Source organism: Trachypithecus francoisi, unplaced genomic scaffold (genome assembly GCF_009764315.1).
Source record: "Trachypithecus francoisi isolate TF-2019V2 unplaced genomic scaffold, Tfra_2.0 Lachesis_group11, whole genome shotgun sequence".
Classification (NCBI taxonomy): Eukaryota; Metazoa; Chordata; class Mammalia; order Primates; family Cercopithecidae; genus Trachypithecus; species Trachypithecus francoisi.
In genome coordinates, this window is record NW_022681456.1 from 98,776,678 (window position 1) to 98,792,216 (window position 15,539).

The 15,539-nt window shown below is 41.1% G+C and overlaps 1 protein-coding gene across 5 annotated transcripts in view; it reads right to left on the minus strand.

The window, feature by feature from the left end:
- FGD4 (FYVE, RhoGEF and PH domain containing 4) overlaps positions 1-15,539 on the minus strand; it is a 263,419-nt gene that overhangs the window by 46,325 nt on the left and 201,555 nt on the right. For 4 of the 5 annotated variants that reach the window (XM_033222467.1, XM_033222469.1, XM_033222470.1 and 1 more), the window contains exons 5-6: positions 9,617-9,706; positions 894-1,039 (exon numbers count right to left, since the gene is read on the minus strand). In XM_033222467.1, the coding sequence (XP_033078358.1) occupies positions 894-1,039; positions 9,617-9,706 (236 nt within the window). Of the gene's footprint in view, positions 1-893; positions 1,040-1,778; positions 1,868-9,616; positions 9,707-15,539 lie in introns of those variants that run through there. The other variant, XM_033222471.1, reaches the window with a different exon arrangement.

The following is a 15,539-nucleotide window of genomic DNA, read 5'->3' on the forward strand; positions in this document are numbered from 1 at the left end:
CGGGGTTTCGCTCTGTCACCCAGGCGGGAGTGCAGTGGCCGGATCTCAGCTCACTGCAAGCTCTGCCTCCCGGGTTCACGCCATTCTCCTGCCTCAGCCTCCCAAGTAGCTGGGACTACAGGCGCCCGCCACGTCGCCCGGCTAGTTTTTTGTATTTTTAGTAGAGACAGGGTTTCACCATGTTAGCCAGGATGGTCTCGATCTCCTGACCTCGTGATCCGCCCGTCTCGGCCTCCCAAAGTGCTGGGATTACAGGCTTGAGCCACCGCGCCCGGCCAAGATTTTTTATAGAATGAGTGAACTGACAGGACTAGAGAGGAAGTCATCACATTCTACATGCATCTTGTGCTTTATCTCATTCACCGTACTATGAGGCTGGTAGAGAACAATGTAGCACCTTTTTAAAGGGACTATAGGAATGTCATAGCAAAGAGAGATGTTCTGGAATTCTTGAAGCTCCGCATGACCCGATATCTTTTTTTTTTTTTTTTTTTTTTGAGGCGGAGTCTCGCTCTGTCGCCCAGGCTGGAGTGCAGTGGCCGGATCTCAGCTCACTGCAAGCTCCGCCTCCCGGGTTTACGCCATTCTCCTGCCTCAGCCTCCCGAGTAGCTGGGACTACAGGCGCCCGCCACCTCGCCCGGCTAGTTTTTGTATTTTTAGTAGAGACGGGGTTATGACCCGATATCTTGTCTTCACTAGCCAAATGACAGTCTGGAGAGCAGACATGAAGTCCTTTGTACCACAACTTCTATCAGTAGTCTTCAATGTAAAAATTTAGCATAAATGTCTAGTTACAGTTGTGTGTGGCATTTCTATTTCAATTTAAAAGCTAAAAAATACAGCATCTTATATGACTGCCTTAAACATATCTTTTTCTATCTACTCCTCTTACCATTCTTGCATTCGTTTCTCCAGCTCTGGCAAGAGGAATTTACTATGGAAGGCATTTATTGATGAAATATTAGAAAAGATTTTATTCACCATCTCTGCTGGAAACGAGCCTCGGTTTGCTTCTTCCAACAGTTTGCAATAAAATACCTGAATAAAAGAATAATGTAAGCATTACTTCACATTTATTGGTTAACCACCTAGCACTGTGCTAGGCACATAGTGGACTCTTAGTAATTTTTTATTGAGCAATTGGAAAAGTTTACGGTTCAAGAAAATCCTTTGAAATTTAGGAGTATATGCTTTGATTTAGGAGAATCAGGAATAAGAATCAGGAAGTTTTGATTCTAATCTAGGCTATGCTTCTATCCATAGGAATATTACGGTGAATAATTCACCTTTTCTGTGCCAGAAAATTTCCAATTGAGGTTAATAGAATTTACCCTTCTTATCCATAAGCCAGAGTTAAGAAATGTGAAAACACTTTATGTATACACAATAATTGTGGTATTTTTCACTTCTCTTTATGTTTTGAAAGACTTATTCACTTATTACATATTTCCCTTTATTGTAGTTTGCTGATGTAAGTGTCATTTTTCCTGTTAAAACTGTATGCTTCTTGGGAAAGGGGAACATCATCATTTAGTTCCCACAACAGAACAACTGCATAATATCCGGCCAATGAATGGACAAAGGAATATTTCAATTCTCAGATATTTACTTGCTTTTTAGTAAATAATAATGCACAGCAACATGAAACACTGATACGTAGGGGGAAAAGTCTCTTCCTACACATAATAACACGTACGTTGAAGACAAAAAAAAAAAAAAAAAAAAACAAAAAACCCAAACCTTCAGTCTTAGCTATACTTCACTAAGGCTACTATACCTCTTAATTGCCATTCTGTTACATGTAAGCAGAAGGAGGTCTATTCCTTCATAATGTCCAGATGGTTGTTAATTTTTTAAATGCACCTCCACTGTAGTTTCTTGAGAGGCAAAAAGAACAAAAAATTATGTCCTTAGAGGTTCCAATAGTTAGGTTACTGTAGTAATTAGGACTCTAGAATTCTAAAAGGTCAGCAACAGTGGCTAAAGAGTTATTTGGCTTTAAAAAACCACATAACTTGATAAGAGAAGAGAAATACGTCCACTATGGGAATATCTAAAATTTCAGGTCTGTAATTCCCATAAGGAAGAAAGTTGTTTCAAAGGTACAAACTTCACATTATTTGATTTTGGCTTATGATGAAATTCCTTTAAAAATGAATATGTGACCCATAAACTCATTCATTTATTTTTATTTATTTATTTATTTTTCCCATAGTAAATCTATGGGTTACTTTTGGGATTTATTTATTTATTTATTTTTTGTTATACTTTAAGTTCTAGGGTACATGTGCATAACGTGCAGGTTTGTTACATATGTATACTTGTGCCATGTTGGTGTGCTGCACCCATCAACTCGTCAGCACCCATCAATTCGTCAATTTATATCAGGTATAACTCCCAATGCAATCCCTCCCCCCTCCCCCTTCCCCATGATAGGCCCCAGTGTGTGATGTTCCCCTTCCCGAGTCCAAGTGATCTCATTGTTCAGTTCCCACCTATGAGTGAGAACATGTGGTGTTTGGTTTTCTGTTCTTGTGATAGTTTGCTAAGAATGATGGTTTCCAGCTGCATCCATGTCCCTATAAAGGACGCAAACTCATCCTTTTTTATGGCTGCATAGTATTCCATGGTGTATATGTGCCACATTTTCTTAATCCAGTCTGTCACAGATGGACATTTGGGTTGATTCCAAGTCTTTGCTATTGTGAATAGTGCCGCAATAAACATACGTGTGCATGTGTCTTTATAGCAGCATGATTTATAATCCTTTGGGTATATACCCAGTAGTGGGATGGCTGGGTCATATGGTACATCTAGTTCTAGATCCTTGAGGAATCGCCATACTGTTTTCCATAATGGTTGAACTAGTTTACAATCCCACCAACAGTGTAAAAGTGTTCCCATTTCTCCACATCCTCTCCAACACCTGTTGTTTCCTGACTTTTTAATGATTGCCGTTCTAACTGGTGTGAGATGGTATCTCATTGTGGTTTTGATTTGCATTTCTCTGATGGCGAGTGATGATGAGCATTTTTTCATGTGTCTGTTGGCTGTATGCATGTCTTCTTTTGAGAAATGTCTGTTCATATCCTTTGCCCACTTTTTGATGGGGTTGTTTGTTTTTTTCTTGTATATTTCTTTGAGTTCTTTGTAGATTCTGGATATTAGCCCTTTGTCAGATGAGTAGATTGCAAAAATTTTCTCCCATTCTGTAGGTTGCCTGTTCACTCTGATGGTAGCTTCTTTTGCTGTGCAGAAGCTCTTTAGTTTAATTAGATCCCATTTGTCAATTTTGGCTTTTGTTGTCGTTGCTTTTGGTGTTTTAGACATGAAGTCCTTGCCCATGCCTATGTCCTCAATGGTATTACCTAGGTTTTATCCTAAGGTTTTTATGGTATTAGGTCTAACATTTAAGTCTCTAATCCATCTTGAATTAATCTTCGTATAAGGAGTAAGGAAAGGATCCAGTTTCAGCTTTCTACTTATGGCTAGCCAATTTTCCCAGCACCATTTATTAAATAGGGAATCCTTTCCCCATTTCTTGTTTCTCTCAGGTTTGTCAAAGATCAGATGGCTGTAGATGTGTGGTATATTTCTGAGGGCTCTGTTCTGTTCCATTGGTCTATATCTCTGTTTTGGTACCAGTACCATGCTGTTTTGGTTACTGCAGCCTTGTAGTATAGTTTGAAGTCAGGTAGCGTGACGCCTCCAGCTTTGTCCTTTTGACTTAGGATTGTCTTGGCAATGCGGGCTCTTTTTTGGTTCCATATGAACTTTAAAGCAGTTTTTTCCAATTCTGTGAAGAAAGTCATTGGTAGCTTGATGGGGATGGCATTGAATCTATAAATTACCTTGGGCAGTATGGCCATTTTCACGATATTGATTCTTCCTATCCATGAGCATGGTATGTTCTTCCATTTGTTTGTGTCGTCTTTTATTTCACTGAGCAGTGGTTTATAGTTCTCCTTGAAGAGGTCCTTTACATCCCTTGTAAGTTGGATTCCTAGGTATTTTATTCTCTTTGAAGCAATTGTGAATGGAAGTTCATTCATGATTTGGTTCTCTGTTTGTCTGTTACTGGTGTATAAGAATGCTTGTGATTTTTGCACATTAATTTTGTATCCTGAGACTTTGCCGAAGTTGCTTATCAGCTTAAGGAGATTTTGGGCTGAGACAATGGGGTTTTCTAAATATACAATCATGTCATCTGCAAACAGGGACAATTTGACTTCTTCTTTTCCTAACTGAATACCCTTGATTTCTTTCTCTTGCCTGATTGCCCTAGCCAGAACTTCCAACACTATGTTGAATAGGAGTGGTGAGAGAGGGCATCCCTGTCTTGTGCCAGTTTTCAAAGGGAATTTTTCCAGTTTTTGCCCATTCAGTATGATATTAGCTGTGGGTTTGTCATAAATAGCTCTTATTATTTTGAGGTACGTTCCATCAATACCGAATTTATTGAGCGTTTTTAGCATGAAGGGCTGTTGAATTTTGTCAAAAGCCTTTTCTGCATCTATTGAGATAATCATGTGGTTCTTGTCTTTGGTTCTGTTTATATGCTGGATTACGTTTATTGATTTGCGAATGTTGAACCAGCCTTGCATCCCAGGGATGAAGCCCACTTGATCATGGTGGATAAGCTTTTTGATGTGCTGCTGAATCCGGTTTGCCAGTATTTTACTGAGGATTTTTGCATCGATGTTCGTCAGGGATTTGGTCTAAAATTCTCTTTTTTTGTTGTGTCTCTGCCAGGCTTTGGTATCAGGATGATGTTGGCCTCATAAAATGAGTTAGGGAGCATTCCCTCTGTTTCTATTGATTGGAATAGTTTCAGAAGGAATGGTACCAGCTCCTCCTTGTACCTCTGGTAGAATTCAGCTGTGAATCCATCTGGTCCTGGACTTTTTTTGGCTGGCAGGCTATTAATTATTGCCTCAATTTCAGAGCCTGCTATTGGTCTATTCAGGGATTCAACTTCTTCCTGGTTTAGTCTTGGAAGAGTGTAAGTGTCCAGGAAATTATCCATTTCTTCTAGATTTTCTAGTTGATTTGCATAGAGGTGTTTATAGTATTCTCTGATGGTAGTTTGTATTTCTGTGGGGTCGGTGGTGATATCCCCTTTATCATTTTTTATTGCATCTATTTGATTCCTCTCTCTTTTCTTCTTTATTAATCTTGCTAGCGGTCTGTCAATTTTGTTGATCTCTTCAAAAAACCAACTCCTGGATTCATTGATTTTTTGGAGGGTTTTTTGTGTCTCTATCTTCTTCAGTTCTGCTCTGATCTTAGTTATTTCTTGCCTTCTGCTAGCTTTTGAATGTGTTTGCTCTTGCCACTCTAGTTCTTTTAATTGTGATGTTAGAGTGTCAATTTTAGATCTTTCCAGCTTTCTCTTGTGGGCATTTAGTGCTATAAATTTCCTTCTACACACTGCTTTAAATGTGTCCCAGAGATTCTGGTATGTTGTGTCTTTGTTCTCATTGGTTTCAAAGAACATCTTTATTTCTGCCTTCATTTCGTTATGTATCCAGTAGTTATTCAGGAGCAGGTTGTTCACTTTCCATGTAGTTGAGCGGTTTTGATTGAGTTTCTTAGTCCTGAGTTCTAGTTTGATTGCACTGTGGTCCGAGAGACAGTTTGTTATAATTTCTGTTCTTTTACATTTGCTAAGGAGTGCTTTACTTCCAATTATGTGGTCAATTTTGGAATAAGTGCGATGTGGTGCTGAGAAGAATGTATATTCTGTTGATTTGGGGTGGAGAGTTCTATAGATGTCTATTAGGTCCGCTTGGTGCAGAGATGAGTTCAATTCCTGGATATCCTTGTTAACCTTCTGTCTCGTTGATCTGTCTAATGTTGACAGTGGAGTGTTGAAGTCTCCCATTATTATTGTATGGGAGTCTAAGTCTCTTTTTAAGTCTCTAAGGACTTGCTTTATGAATGTGGGTGCTCCTGTATTGGGTGCATATATATTTAGGAGAGTTAGCTCTTCCTGTTGAATTGATCCCTTTACCATTATGTAATGGCCTTCTTTGTCTCTTTTGATCTTTGATGGTTTAAAGACTGTTTTATCAGAGACTAGTATTGCAACCCCTGCTATTTTTTGTTCTCCATTTGCTTGGTAGATCTTCCTCCATCCCTTTATTTTGAGCCTATGTATGTCTCTGCATGTGAGATGGGACTCCTGAATACAGCAGACTGATGGGTCTTGACTCTTATCCAGTTTGCCAGTCTGTGTCTTTTAATTGGAGCATTTAGTCCATTAACATTTAAGGTTAATATTGTTATGTGTGAACTTGATCCTGCCATTATGACATTAACTGGTTATTTTGCTCGTTAGCTGATGCAGTTTCTTCCTAGCCTCGATGGTCTTTACATTTTGGCATGTTTTTGCAATGGGTGGTACCGGTTGTTCCTTTCCATGTTTAGGGCTTCCTTCAGGGTCTCTTGTAAGGCAGGCCTGGTGGTGACAAAATCTCTAAGCAGTTGCTTATCTGTAAAGGATTTTATTTCTCCTTCACTTATGAAACTTAGTTTGGCTGGATATGAAATTCTGGGTTGAAAATTCTTTTCTTTAAGAACGTTGAATATTGGCCCCCACTCTCTTCTGGCTTGTAGAGTTTCTGCCGAGAGATCTGCTGTTAGTCTGATGGGCTTCCCTTTGTGGGTAACCCGACCTTTCTCTCTGGCTGCCCTTAAGATTTTTTCCTTCATTTCAACTTTGGTGAATCTGGCAATTATGTGTCTTGGAGTTGCTCTTCTGGAGGAGTATCTTTGTGGCGTTCTCTGTATTTCCTGAATTTGAATGTTGGCCTGCCCTACTAGGTTGGGGAAGTTCTCCTGGATGATATCCTGAAGAGTGTTTTCCAACTTGGTTCCATTTTCCCCCTCACTTTCAGGCACCCCAATCAGACGTAGATTTGGTCTTTTTACATAATCCCATACTTCTTGCAGGCTTTGTTCATTTCTTTTTCTTCTTTTTTCTTTTGGTTTCTCTTCTCGCTTCATTTCATTCATTTGATCCTCAATCGATACTCTTTCTTTCTTCCAGTTGATCGAGTTGGTTACTGAGGCTTGTGCATTTGTCACGTATTTCTCGTGTCATGGTTTTCATCTCTGTCATTTCGTGTATGACCTTCTCTGCATTAATTAGTCTAGCTGTCAATTCTTCCACTCTTTTTTCAAGATTTTTAGTTTCTTGTGCTGGGTACGTAATTCCTCCTTTAGCTCTGAGAAGTTTGATGGACTGAAGCCTTCTTCTCTCATCTCGTCAAAGTCATTCTCTGACCAGCTTTGATCCGTTGCTGGCGATGGGCTGCGCTCCTTTGCAGGGGGAGATGCGCTCTTATTTTTTGAATTTCCGCTTTTCTGCCCTGCTTTTTCCCCATCTTTGTGGTTTTATCTGCCTCTGGTCTTTGATGATGGTGACGTACTGATGGGGTTTTGGTATAGGTGTCCTTCCTGTTTGATAGTTTTCCTTCTGACAGTCAGGACCCTCAGCTGTAGGTCTGTTGGAGATTGCTTGAGGTCCACTCCAGACCCTGTTTGCCTGGGTATCAGCAGCAGAGGTTGCAGAAGATAGACTATTGCTGAACAGTGAGTGTACCTGTCTGATTCTTCCTTTGGAAGCTTCCTCTCAGGGGTGTACTCCACCCTGTGAGGTGTGGGGTGTCAGACTGCCCCTAGTGGGGGATATCTCCCAGTTGGGCTACTCAGGGGTCAGGGACCCACTTGAGCAGGCAGTCTGTGCCTTCTCAGATCTCAACGTCAGTGTTAGGAGATCCACTGCTCTCTTCAAAGCTGTCAGACAGAGTCGTTTGCGTCTGCAGAGGTTCTGCTGCTTTTTTGTTGTTGTTGTTTAGCTGTGCCCTGTCCCCAGAGGTGGTGTCTACAGAGACAGGCAGGTTTCCTTGAGCTGCTGTGAGCTCCACCCAGTTCCAGCTTCCCAGCGGCTTTGTTTACCTACTTAAGCCTCAGCAATGGTGGGCGCCCCTCCCCCAGCCTCGCTGCTGCCTTGCGGTTAGATCACAGACTGCTGTGTTAGCAATGAGGGAGGCTCCGTGGGCGTGGGACCCTCCCAGTCAGGTGTGGGATATATTCTCCTGGTGTGCCCGTTTGCTTAAAGTGCAGTATTGGGGTGGGAGTTACCCGATTTTCCAGGTGTTGTGTGTCTCAGTTCCCCTGGCTAGGAAAAGGGATTCCCTTCCCCCTTGCGCTTCCCAGGTGAGGCGATGCCTCGCCCTGCTTCAGCTCTCACTGGTAGGGCTGCAGCAGCTGACCAGCACCAATTGTCCGGCACTCCCTAGTGAGATGACCCCAGTACCTCAGTTGAAAATGCAGAAATCACCGGTCTTCTGTGTCGCTCGCGCTGGGAGTTGGAGACTGGAGCTGTTCCTATTTGGCCATCTTGCTCCGCCCCCCCTAAACTCATTCTTTCAAAGAGCATAAGCCTTAAAATGGCTTCCCACAGCTCACCCTAGCAGGCAAGCAGTTCACTTCTGAAACTAATGATAAGGAGGTACACACAAGATTGCCTGTTTCCATGAAATTCCAGTTTCCAGCAGCAGAAGTGGGACAGTTCTTACAAGTAACACTCTAACATGGCAGCTTTCTCTTCTAACAAGGAGTCTGTATGGGCAATCAACCATTTGTCCTATTTATTGCTGAAACAGGATTAAGGTGCCTTAGTGGCCGGGGGTGGTGGCTCACGCCTGTAATCCCAGCACTTTGAGAGGCTGAGGTGGGAGGATCACAAGGTCAGGAGTTTAAGACCAGCCTGGCCAAAATGGTGAAACCCCATCTCTACTAAAGATACAAAAAATTAGCCGGGCTTGGTGGTGCATGCCTGTATTTCCAGCTACTCGGGGGGCTGAGGCAGGGGAATCACTTGAACCCGGGAGGTGGAGGTTGCAGTGAGCCAAGATCGTGCCATTGCGCTACAGCCTGGGCGACAGGTCCAGACTCCGTCTCAAAAAAACCAAAACACAAAAAAAGATGCCTTAGTTTTCAAAAGTTATTCTTATAATATGTTCTTAGACTTTGCAAGTGTATATTTGAAATGATACTCAAGGTTCCATGATGAAAGTACAAAATATGATAAAGTAGATTCACACATTAAACTAATATCAGCTGGGCAACTTTATGCCAGCTACTATATTAAATGTTTCATACAAGGTTGAACAAGTGAACTTTCAAAATCCCTTCTGGCCTATGACTACACCAGCTTGGATCACTTGCATAACGCTAGATAGCAAATGAGGCAAACAGAATCAATGATTCTTAGCATTAGAATCATCAATATCTTACTTAGATTATAATGGTAACATGGTCCTTAGGATGACAATGAAAGGTCAAGAAACAGACTAGTGTTTAAGTTTACAGGACACCTGATAAACACGTTTTGTGATTCATACAGGGAGATACCTCTACTGTTTACAAATTAGAAAATGCCTGTACCTGACCAAGCTGAAAGTGCTAGAGATTTCCTTGAGCAAGTACCTTTTACTAGTCAAAAACAGGTCCTTCCTTCATGCAGTTTCTAAAATACTTTAATTACTAGGTTAAAATGATGTACAATGCCAAAATATCAAATAATTCTGAGAAAGAAAATCTTACCTGATCTAAGAGGTCAAGTCGGTTGACATAAGCTCTTTCGGTAAGCAAAAGTTCATTGGCTATTTTGTGAAGTTTTTGCTCATTAGTCTCCTAAAAATTGAACAGATATTCACACATTAGGAAAGATACCTTGGACAATATTTCTAAAGTAAAAAACACCTCTTCAAATGATTTGATCGAAACAGTTTTGTCAAGCTTTTCAGTTACTCAGTTCTTTCAGCCATGAAGAGATGTCAAATCAGAAACGAAAAAAACTAGAAATTAGCAAGCAGCTGGATTTAAACTATAGTTTCTCCTTTGACCTCTGCAGCCATTACCACTATCATATCTACCTTTTTCCTGGAAATCTTTTATCTTTTTCAGTTTCTAGCATTACTCTTTCTTCATTTTTCCATCTTTCTCAGGCTACTCTTTGGAAATGTTATCACTCAGACATCTTGTCTGATTATCAGCTCTATACATTCATTAAGTTTTTATTTTTTTAAAAATATTTTATTAGGCTAGCGCAGTGGCTCATGCCTATAATTCCAACACACTGGGAGGTAGAGGAAGGAGGATCACTTGAGCACAGGTGTGGTAGCGCATGTCTGTAGTCCCAGCTACTTGGGAGGTGGAGATGGGAGGAGGCTGAGGCCACGTAAGCCATGACTGTGCCACTGCACTCTAGCCTGGGCGAGAGAGCAAGACCCTATCTCAAAAAAACAGAAAGAAAAACTTCAATCAAATAATCCAGAAAATAGTAGAGCGAACTCCCACATGCCCATCCAGATTCAACAAGTATCAACTCATTGTCAATCTTGTTTCATTTATGCTCCCCCTCACCTCTGTCTGCCCATATTATTTTCCATTAAATCCCACTTTATTTGTTCAGTATGTATTTATTTAACCCTTAAATATATTTCTATAACCCTGCCAGTTTCATGATGACAGAAACATTTTTTTCTTGCTAGCTGCTGTATCTCCTGTGCCTACTACAATGCTTCAATAAAAACACTGGTATTCAATACAATATTGCTGAACAAATGAATGAATGAGTAGCAATCATATACCTAACTATCGCTGGACATTTATTACTACTTTGACATGCTGACAACACAAGTCCAAATTCATCTTTTCTGAGAAACTCCTACCCTACTACTAACTCCTAATTTTCTCTTCCTGGTAATGGTACAGTTACCTGGCTTTGGAACCTTGAATTAAACTTTGTTCTCTACTATGGCATCCTAACTGCTACCAAGTCCTACTTATGATACTATGTCTAAATTTAGCATTCATCCTTTAAGCTGTCAACACTGCCACCCTGTTTTGCTCATCTCTTCTCAAGCCCAGCCCAATCAATAGCTATCAAATGATCTGATTCCAATATTTTGTGGTTCTTACCTTGTATATTGCCGTATGAGAAATCTTTCTAAAACTTTTCTTTGTTCCACATTTATAAAGCATTGTCAAGAATGAATTAATCCTTATAAATACTAAAAAGAAACAGTATTTCCAAATAATTAAGCCATTGTCTCTGAATGTTATTATTTTTGTATTTTATCAGTTGTTTTGTGGAAATCTTTCTAATGTATATGCTAAGATTTCTGCTCTGAGAAAAATATATAACAAAGTTATATCCTTCCAAGTACTTCTCTCTTTTTTTTTGAGACAGCATTTTCCTCTTGTTGCCCAAGCTGGAGCACAATGGCGTGATCTTGGCTCACTGCAACCTCTGCCTCCTGGGTTCAAGTGATTCTTCTGCCTCAGCCTCCTAAGTAGCTGGGATTACAGGCATGAGCCACTACGCCCGGCTAATTTTGTTATTTTAAGTAGAGACAGGGCTTCTCCCATGTTGGTCAGCCTGGTCTCAAACTCCTGACCTCAGGTGATCTGCCCCCCTCAGCCTCCCAAAGTGCTGGGATTACAGGCATGAGCCACCGCGCCTGGCTCCTTCCAAGTACTTTCTAGGGTTATTTATCTTAAAGTGAAAAGAAAATTCTAAACTTAAAAAAAAACAAAACAAAACACTTTGCATTGCACACATAATTCTACTTTCACAGAAAGAAAAGCCTTCGTTCGTCTTCTTCTCACTGACAGGATATAATCCATACTGTGTACATTCAGGGTTATTCAGATCTCTACTCACTTCCTCAAACTTCCTTCTCATTCTATCATCACAGGCACCATTCCCTCCAAACACATCACTCAAATGCATGTTTGATTACCATCCAAATGTGTCCCTGGCCATCTCTAAACCTTTCTTCTTTCCATCCTCTGCCTGGCATATGCTCTTGCTATTGCAGCTCTCTAGGCATCTAAGACACTTTTCTTTTGATGGTTGCATTTCCAATTCTTGTCCATGGAGCCTTCTTCAACTATTCAAAGCCCTTGGGCTTGGTCCTATTAGAAGGCATTCTGTGTTTCGTATGCAAATCTTTGTATTGAAAACTTTCTATCTACTACTTTGCTGAAATGCCCTCCCTTTCTCTGTAGGAGCTTATAAAGTATAGGCAAAACTCTAGAAGCAAAGTAGACCAAAGTATATTTTAAGCCAGTGTCTAACTTATGTATAAATACTACATTTTAAACTGTGTATAAATGCTACTAAGTTCTACGAATACTTCACTGTGTTCACCTCATAAGATCTACTTCATGCTTTACACTTTACATACAAGATCCATTCTAATATATAAAGTTAATGTGTTGCTTCTTACAGTGGCATTGAAATGAGGTATTTTTAGGTGAAGTCCTCAGGTAAAGCAATATAATACTGTTTAAATAATCTGTGGTCTCAGAAACACAGATATAAGAACTATGTAGTCATCTAGTTGCACAATGAGTCAAAGTTTTGGTTTAACTTAATATAATTCGGGATAAAGTATTGGCACTGTTGGTTGCCAGCCTGGCATATTTCCCACCCCTCATTTCTTAATAGTATCCACGTTGGGTTAGTGTATATATTACTATTATACAGTCAGTTCCTCTAGGGAAACAGACCTTATTTCCAGATCAAAAGGTGGAGCCCTGAATAGTGTAAGAATCCAAGTACACAGTGATTGGTTCTGGAGATGAGATATGAGGAAATATACGCTAAAGGCTTTGGCTTTGGCAATAGGTAGCTTCCTATTCCTTTTTTTTTTTTTTTTTCCAAGACAGAGTCTCGCTCTGTCGCCCAGGCTGGAGTGCAGTGGCCGGATCTCAGCTCACTGCAAGCTCCGCCTCCTGGGTTCACGCCATTCTCCTGCCTCAGCCTCCCGAGTAGCTGGGACTACAGGCGCCGCCAACTGGCCCAGCTAGTTTTTTGTATTTTTTAGTAGAGACGGGGTTTCACCGTGTTAGCCAGGATGGTCTTGATCTTGTGACCTCGTGATCCGCCCATCTCGGCCTCCCAAAGTGCTGGGATTACAGGCTTGAGCCACCGTGCCCGGCCGGTAGCTTCCTATTCTTAAGGCAGAGCCAATGGGAAGACATCTCTTTTTGGGGTTCCCAGAAAATGAGAGTGTATGGAGGCTTAAGTGCTATGAGCAACCAGCCCATAACCACAGGAATGAAATCAATACACTTCATTATTGTTTAGGCCAGGCTAAATGTTACTTGTGGCCAGAAGTATCCTGATTGATATATGAAACATATGCAGGATACTCCATGAAATTTAAAAACCTAAGTAATTTTTAAGCAATTACTACTTATAAGGAGAAAGAGATAAAACTTAAATACATTGTGGGATAAAAACGTGACTTTCCAAACTGTAATAAGTAAACATAAACGCATAGTAAATACACAATATACCTATCAACATTTCAGAGGAAGATACAGGAATATTCACAGGAAATACTCCCCTGTATCAACGTTGTAAGCCCTTTGTTTTATTTTACTGTTTTTTTTTTTTTTTTTGAGACGGAGTCTCACTCTGTCACCCAGGCTGGAGTGCAGTGGCGTGATCTCGGCTCACTGCAACCTCCACCTGCTGGGTTTAAGTAATTCTCCTGCCTCAGCTCCCAAGTAGCTGAAACTACAGGTGCACACCACCATGCCCAGCTAATTTTTTGTATTTTTAGTAGAGACGGGGTTTCATCATGCTGGCCAGGCTGGTCTCGAACTCCTGACCTCGTGTTCTACCTGCTTTGGCCTCCCAAAGTGCTGGGATTACAGGCATGAGCCACTGTGCCCAGCCTGTTTTGCTTTTCTAAGCAAGAACGGTTGAGGCATAATTTATAAACAGTAAAATTCGCCCTTTTTGGTGCATAGTTCCAGGAGTTTTGACAAATACATGTGATAATGTAACCCAGACTTCCCCATCCTTTTTGGCACCAGGGACCGGTTTTGTGGAAGACAATTTTTCCATTGACTGGGTTGGGGTGGGGAGAGGTTTCAGGATGATTCAAGAACATTACATTTATTGTGCACTTTATTTCTATTATTATTACATTGTAATATATAAGGAAGTAATTATACAACTCACCATAATGTTGAATCAGTGGGAGACCTGAGCTTGTTTTCCTGCAACTAGGCAGTCCCATCTGGGAGTGATGGGAGACAGTGACAGATCGTCAGTCGTTAGATTCTCATAAGGAGTGGGTAACCTAGATCCCTCACATGCGAAGTTCACAACAGCGTTCAAGTTCCTGTGAGAATCTAATGCTGCTGCTGATCTGACAGGAGGTGGAGCTCAGATGGTAATGTGAGTGATAGGGAGCAAGCCTGGAAATACAGATGAAGCTTCACTTGCTTGCTCGTCTGTCCCACTATTCACCTCCTGCTGTGCGGCCCCATCCCAAATACGCCACAGACCAGCCGGTACCAGTCTGTGACCCACAGGCTGAGAACCTCTGATATAACCACTACCATAACTAAGATATGGAATATTTCCATCATGCCTCAACTATTCTTGTGCCCCTTTGCAATCAACCCCCTATCCTTCTATCATCAGATCCTGGTACCTACTGATCTTTCCTTTTCTATGTCATGTAAATGCATGTGCCTTCTTAGTCTTGTTTCTGTCATTCAGCAAAATTCATTTGAAATACATGCATGTTGTTATTAGTAACAGTAGTTTATTCTTTTCAAGCCCTTGGTTTTATTCTGATAGTGGTGATGTATCGTTTTGACTCACTCATACCCTATGTTCTGATTCTAATTATGCTTTTTTTTTTTTTTTTGAGACGGAGTCTCGCTCTGTCGCCCAGGCTGGAGTGCAGTGGCCGGATCTCAGCTCACGGCAAGCTCCGCCTCCCGGGTTTACGCCATTCTCCTGCCTCAGCCTCCCGAGTAGCTGGGACTACAGGCGCCAGCCACCTCGCCCGGCTAGCTTTTTGTATTTTTTTTAGTAGAGATGGGGTTTCACCGTGTTAGCCAGGATGGTCTCGAACTCCTGACCTCGTGATCCGCCCGTCTCAGCCTCCCAAAGCGCTGGGATTACAGGCTTGAGCCACCGCGCCCGGCCCTGATTCTAATTATGACAATATCTTTAAAGACACCAACCTGGCAGAACTTGTGCCATGATAAAATAATACATCTTTCATGAATCAGAGAATATGTTAACTAACAGATCTTACTATGTATTAATGCTATGCAATGAAGTCACCCCTGAGGTCTTCCACAATCCTACAGGATCTTAAATAGGAAGCTTATCAGAACAATCTGCTGACTGCAAAGCATGCTTTAGCTGAACTTGGCAATTGTGGATATCCTGGTCAGATTTTGCAAAATCCAAGGGGGATGCCAGCAGTTATTAGCAAAAGCTATGCTCTCTCCACACAGACGGTCTTCTACATGTTAGGTCCCTAACCCTGACAAAGCCAACACAAAGATAAGCAAAACGTAAGTTTGCTGACAACATATGGTTTAATCACTCACTTACATATAGGTTTGCAGAAAAGTTACTAGGGATTTTGAGATGGAGATGAGTAAATCATGGACTAATTGTGCCTTGCTTTAGGTCAAC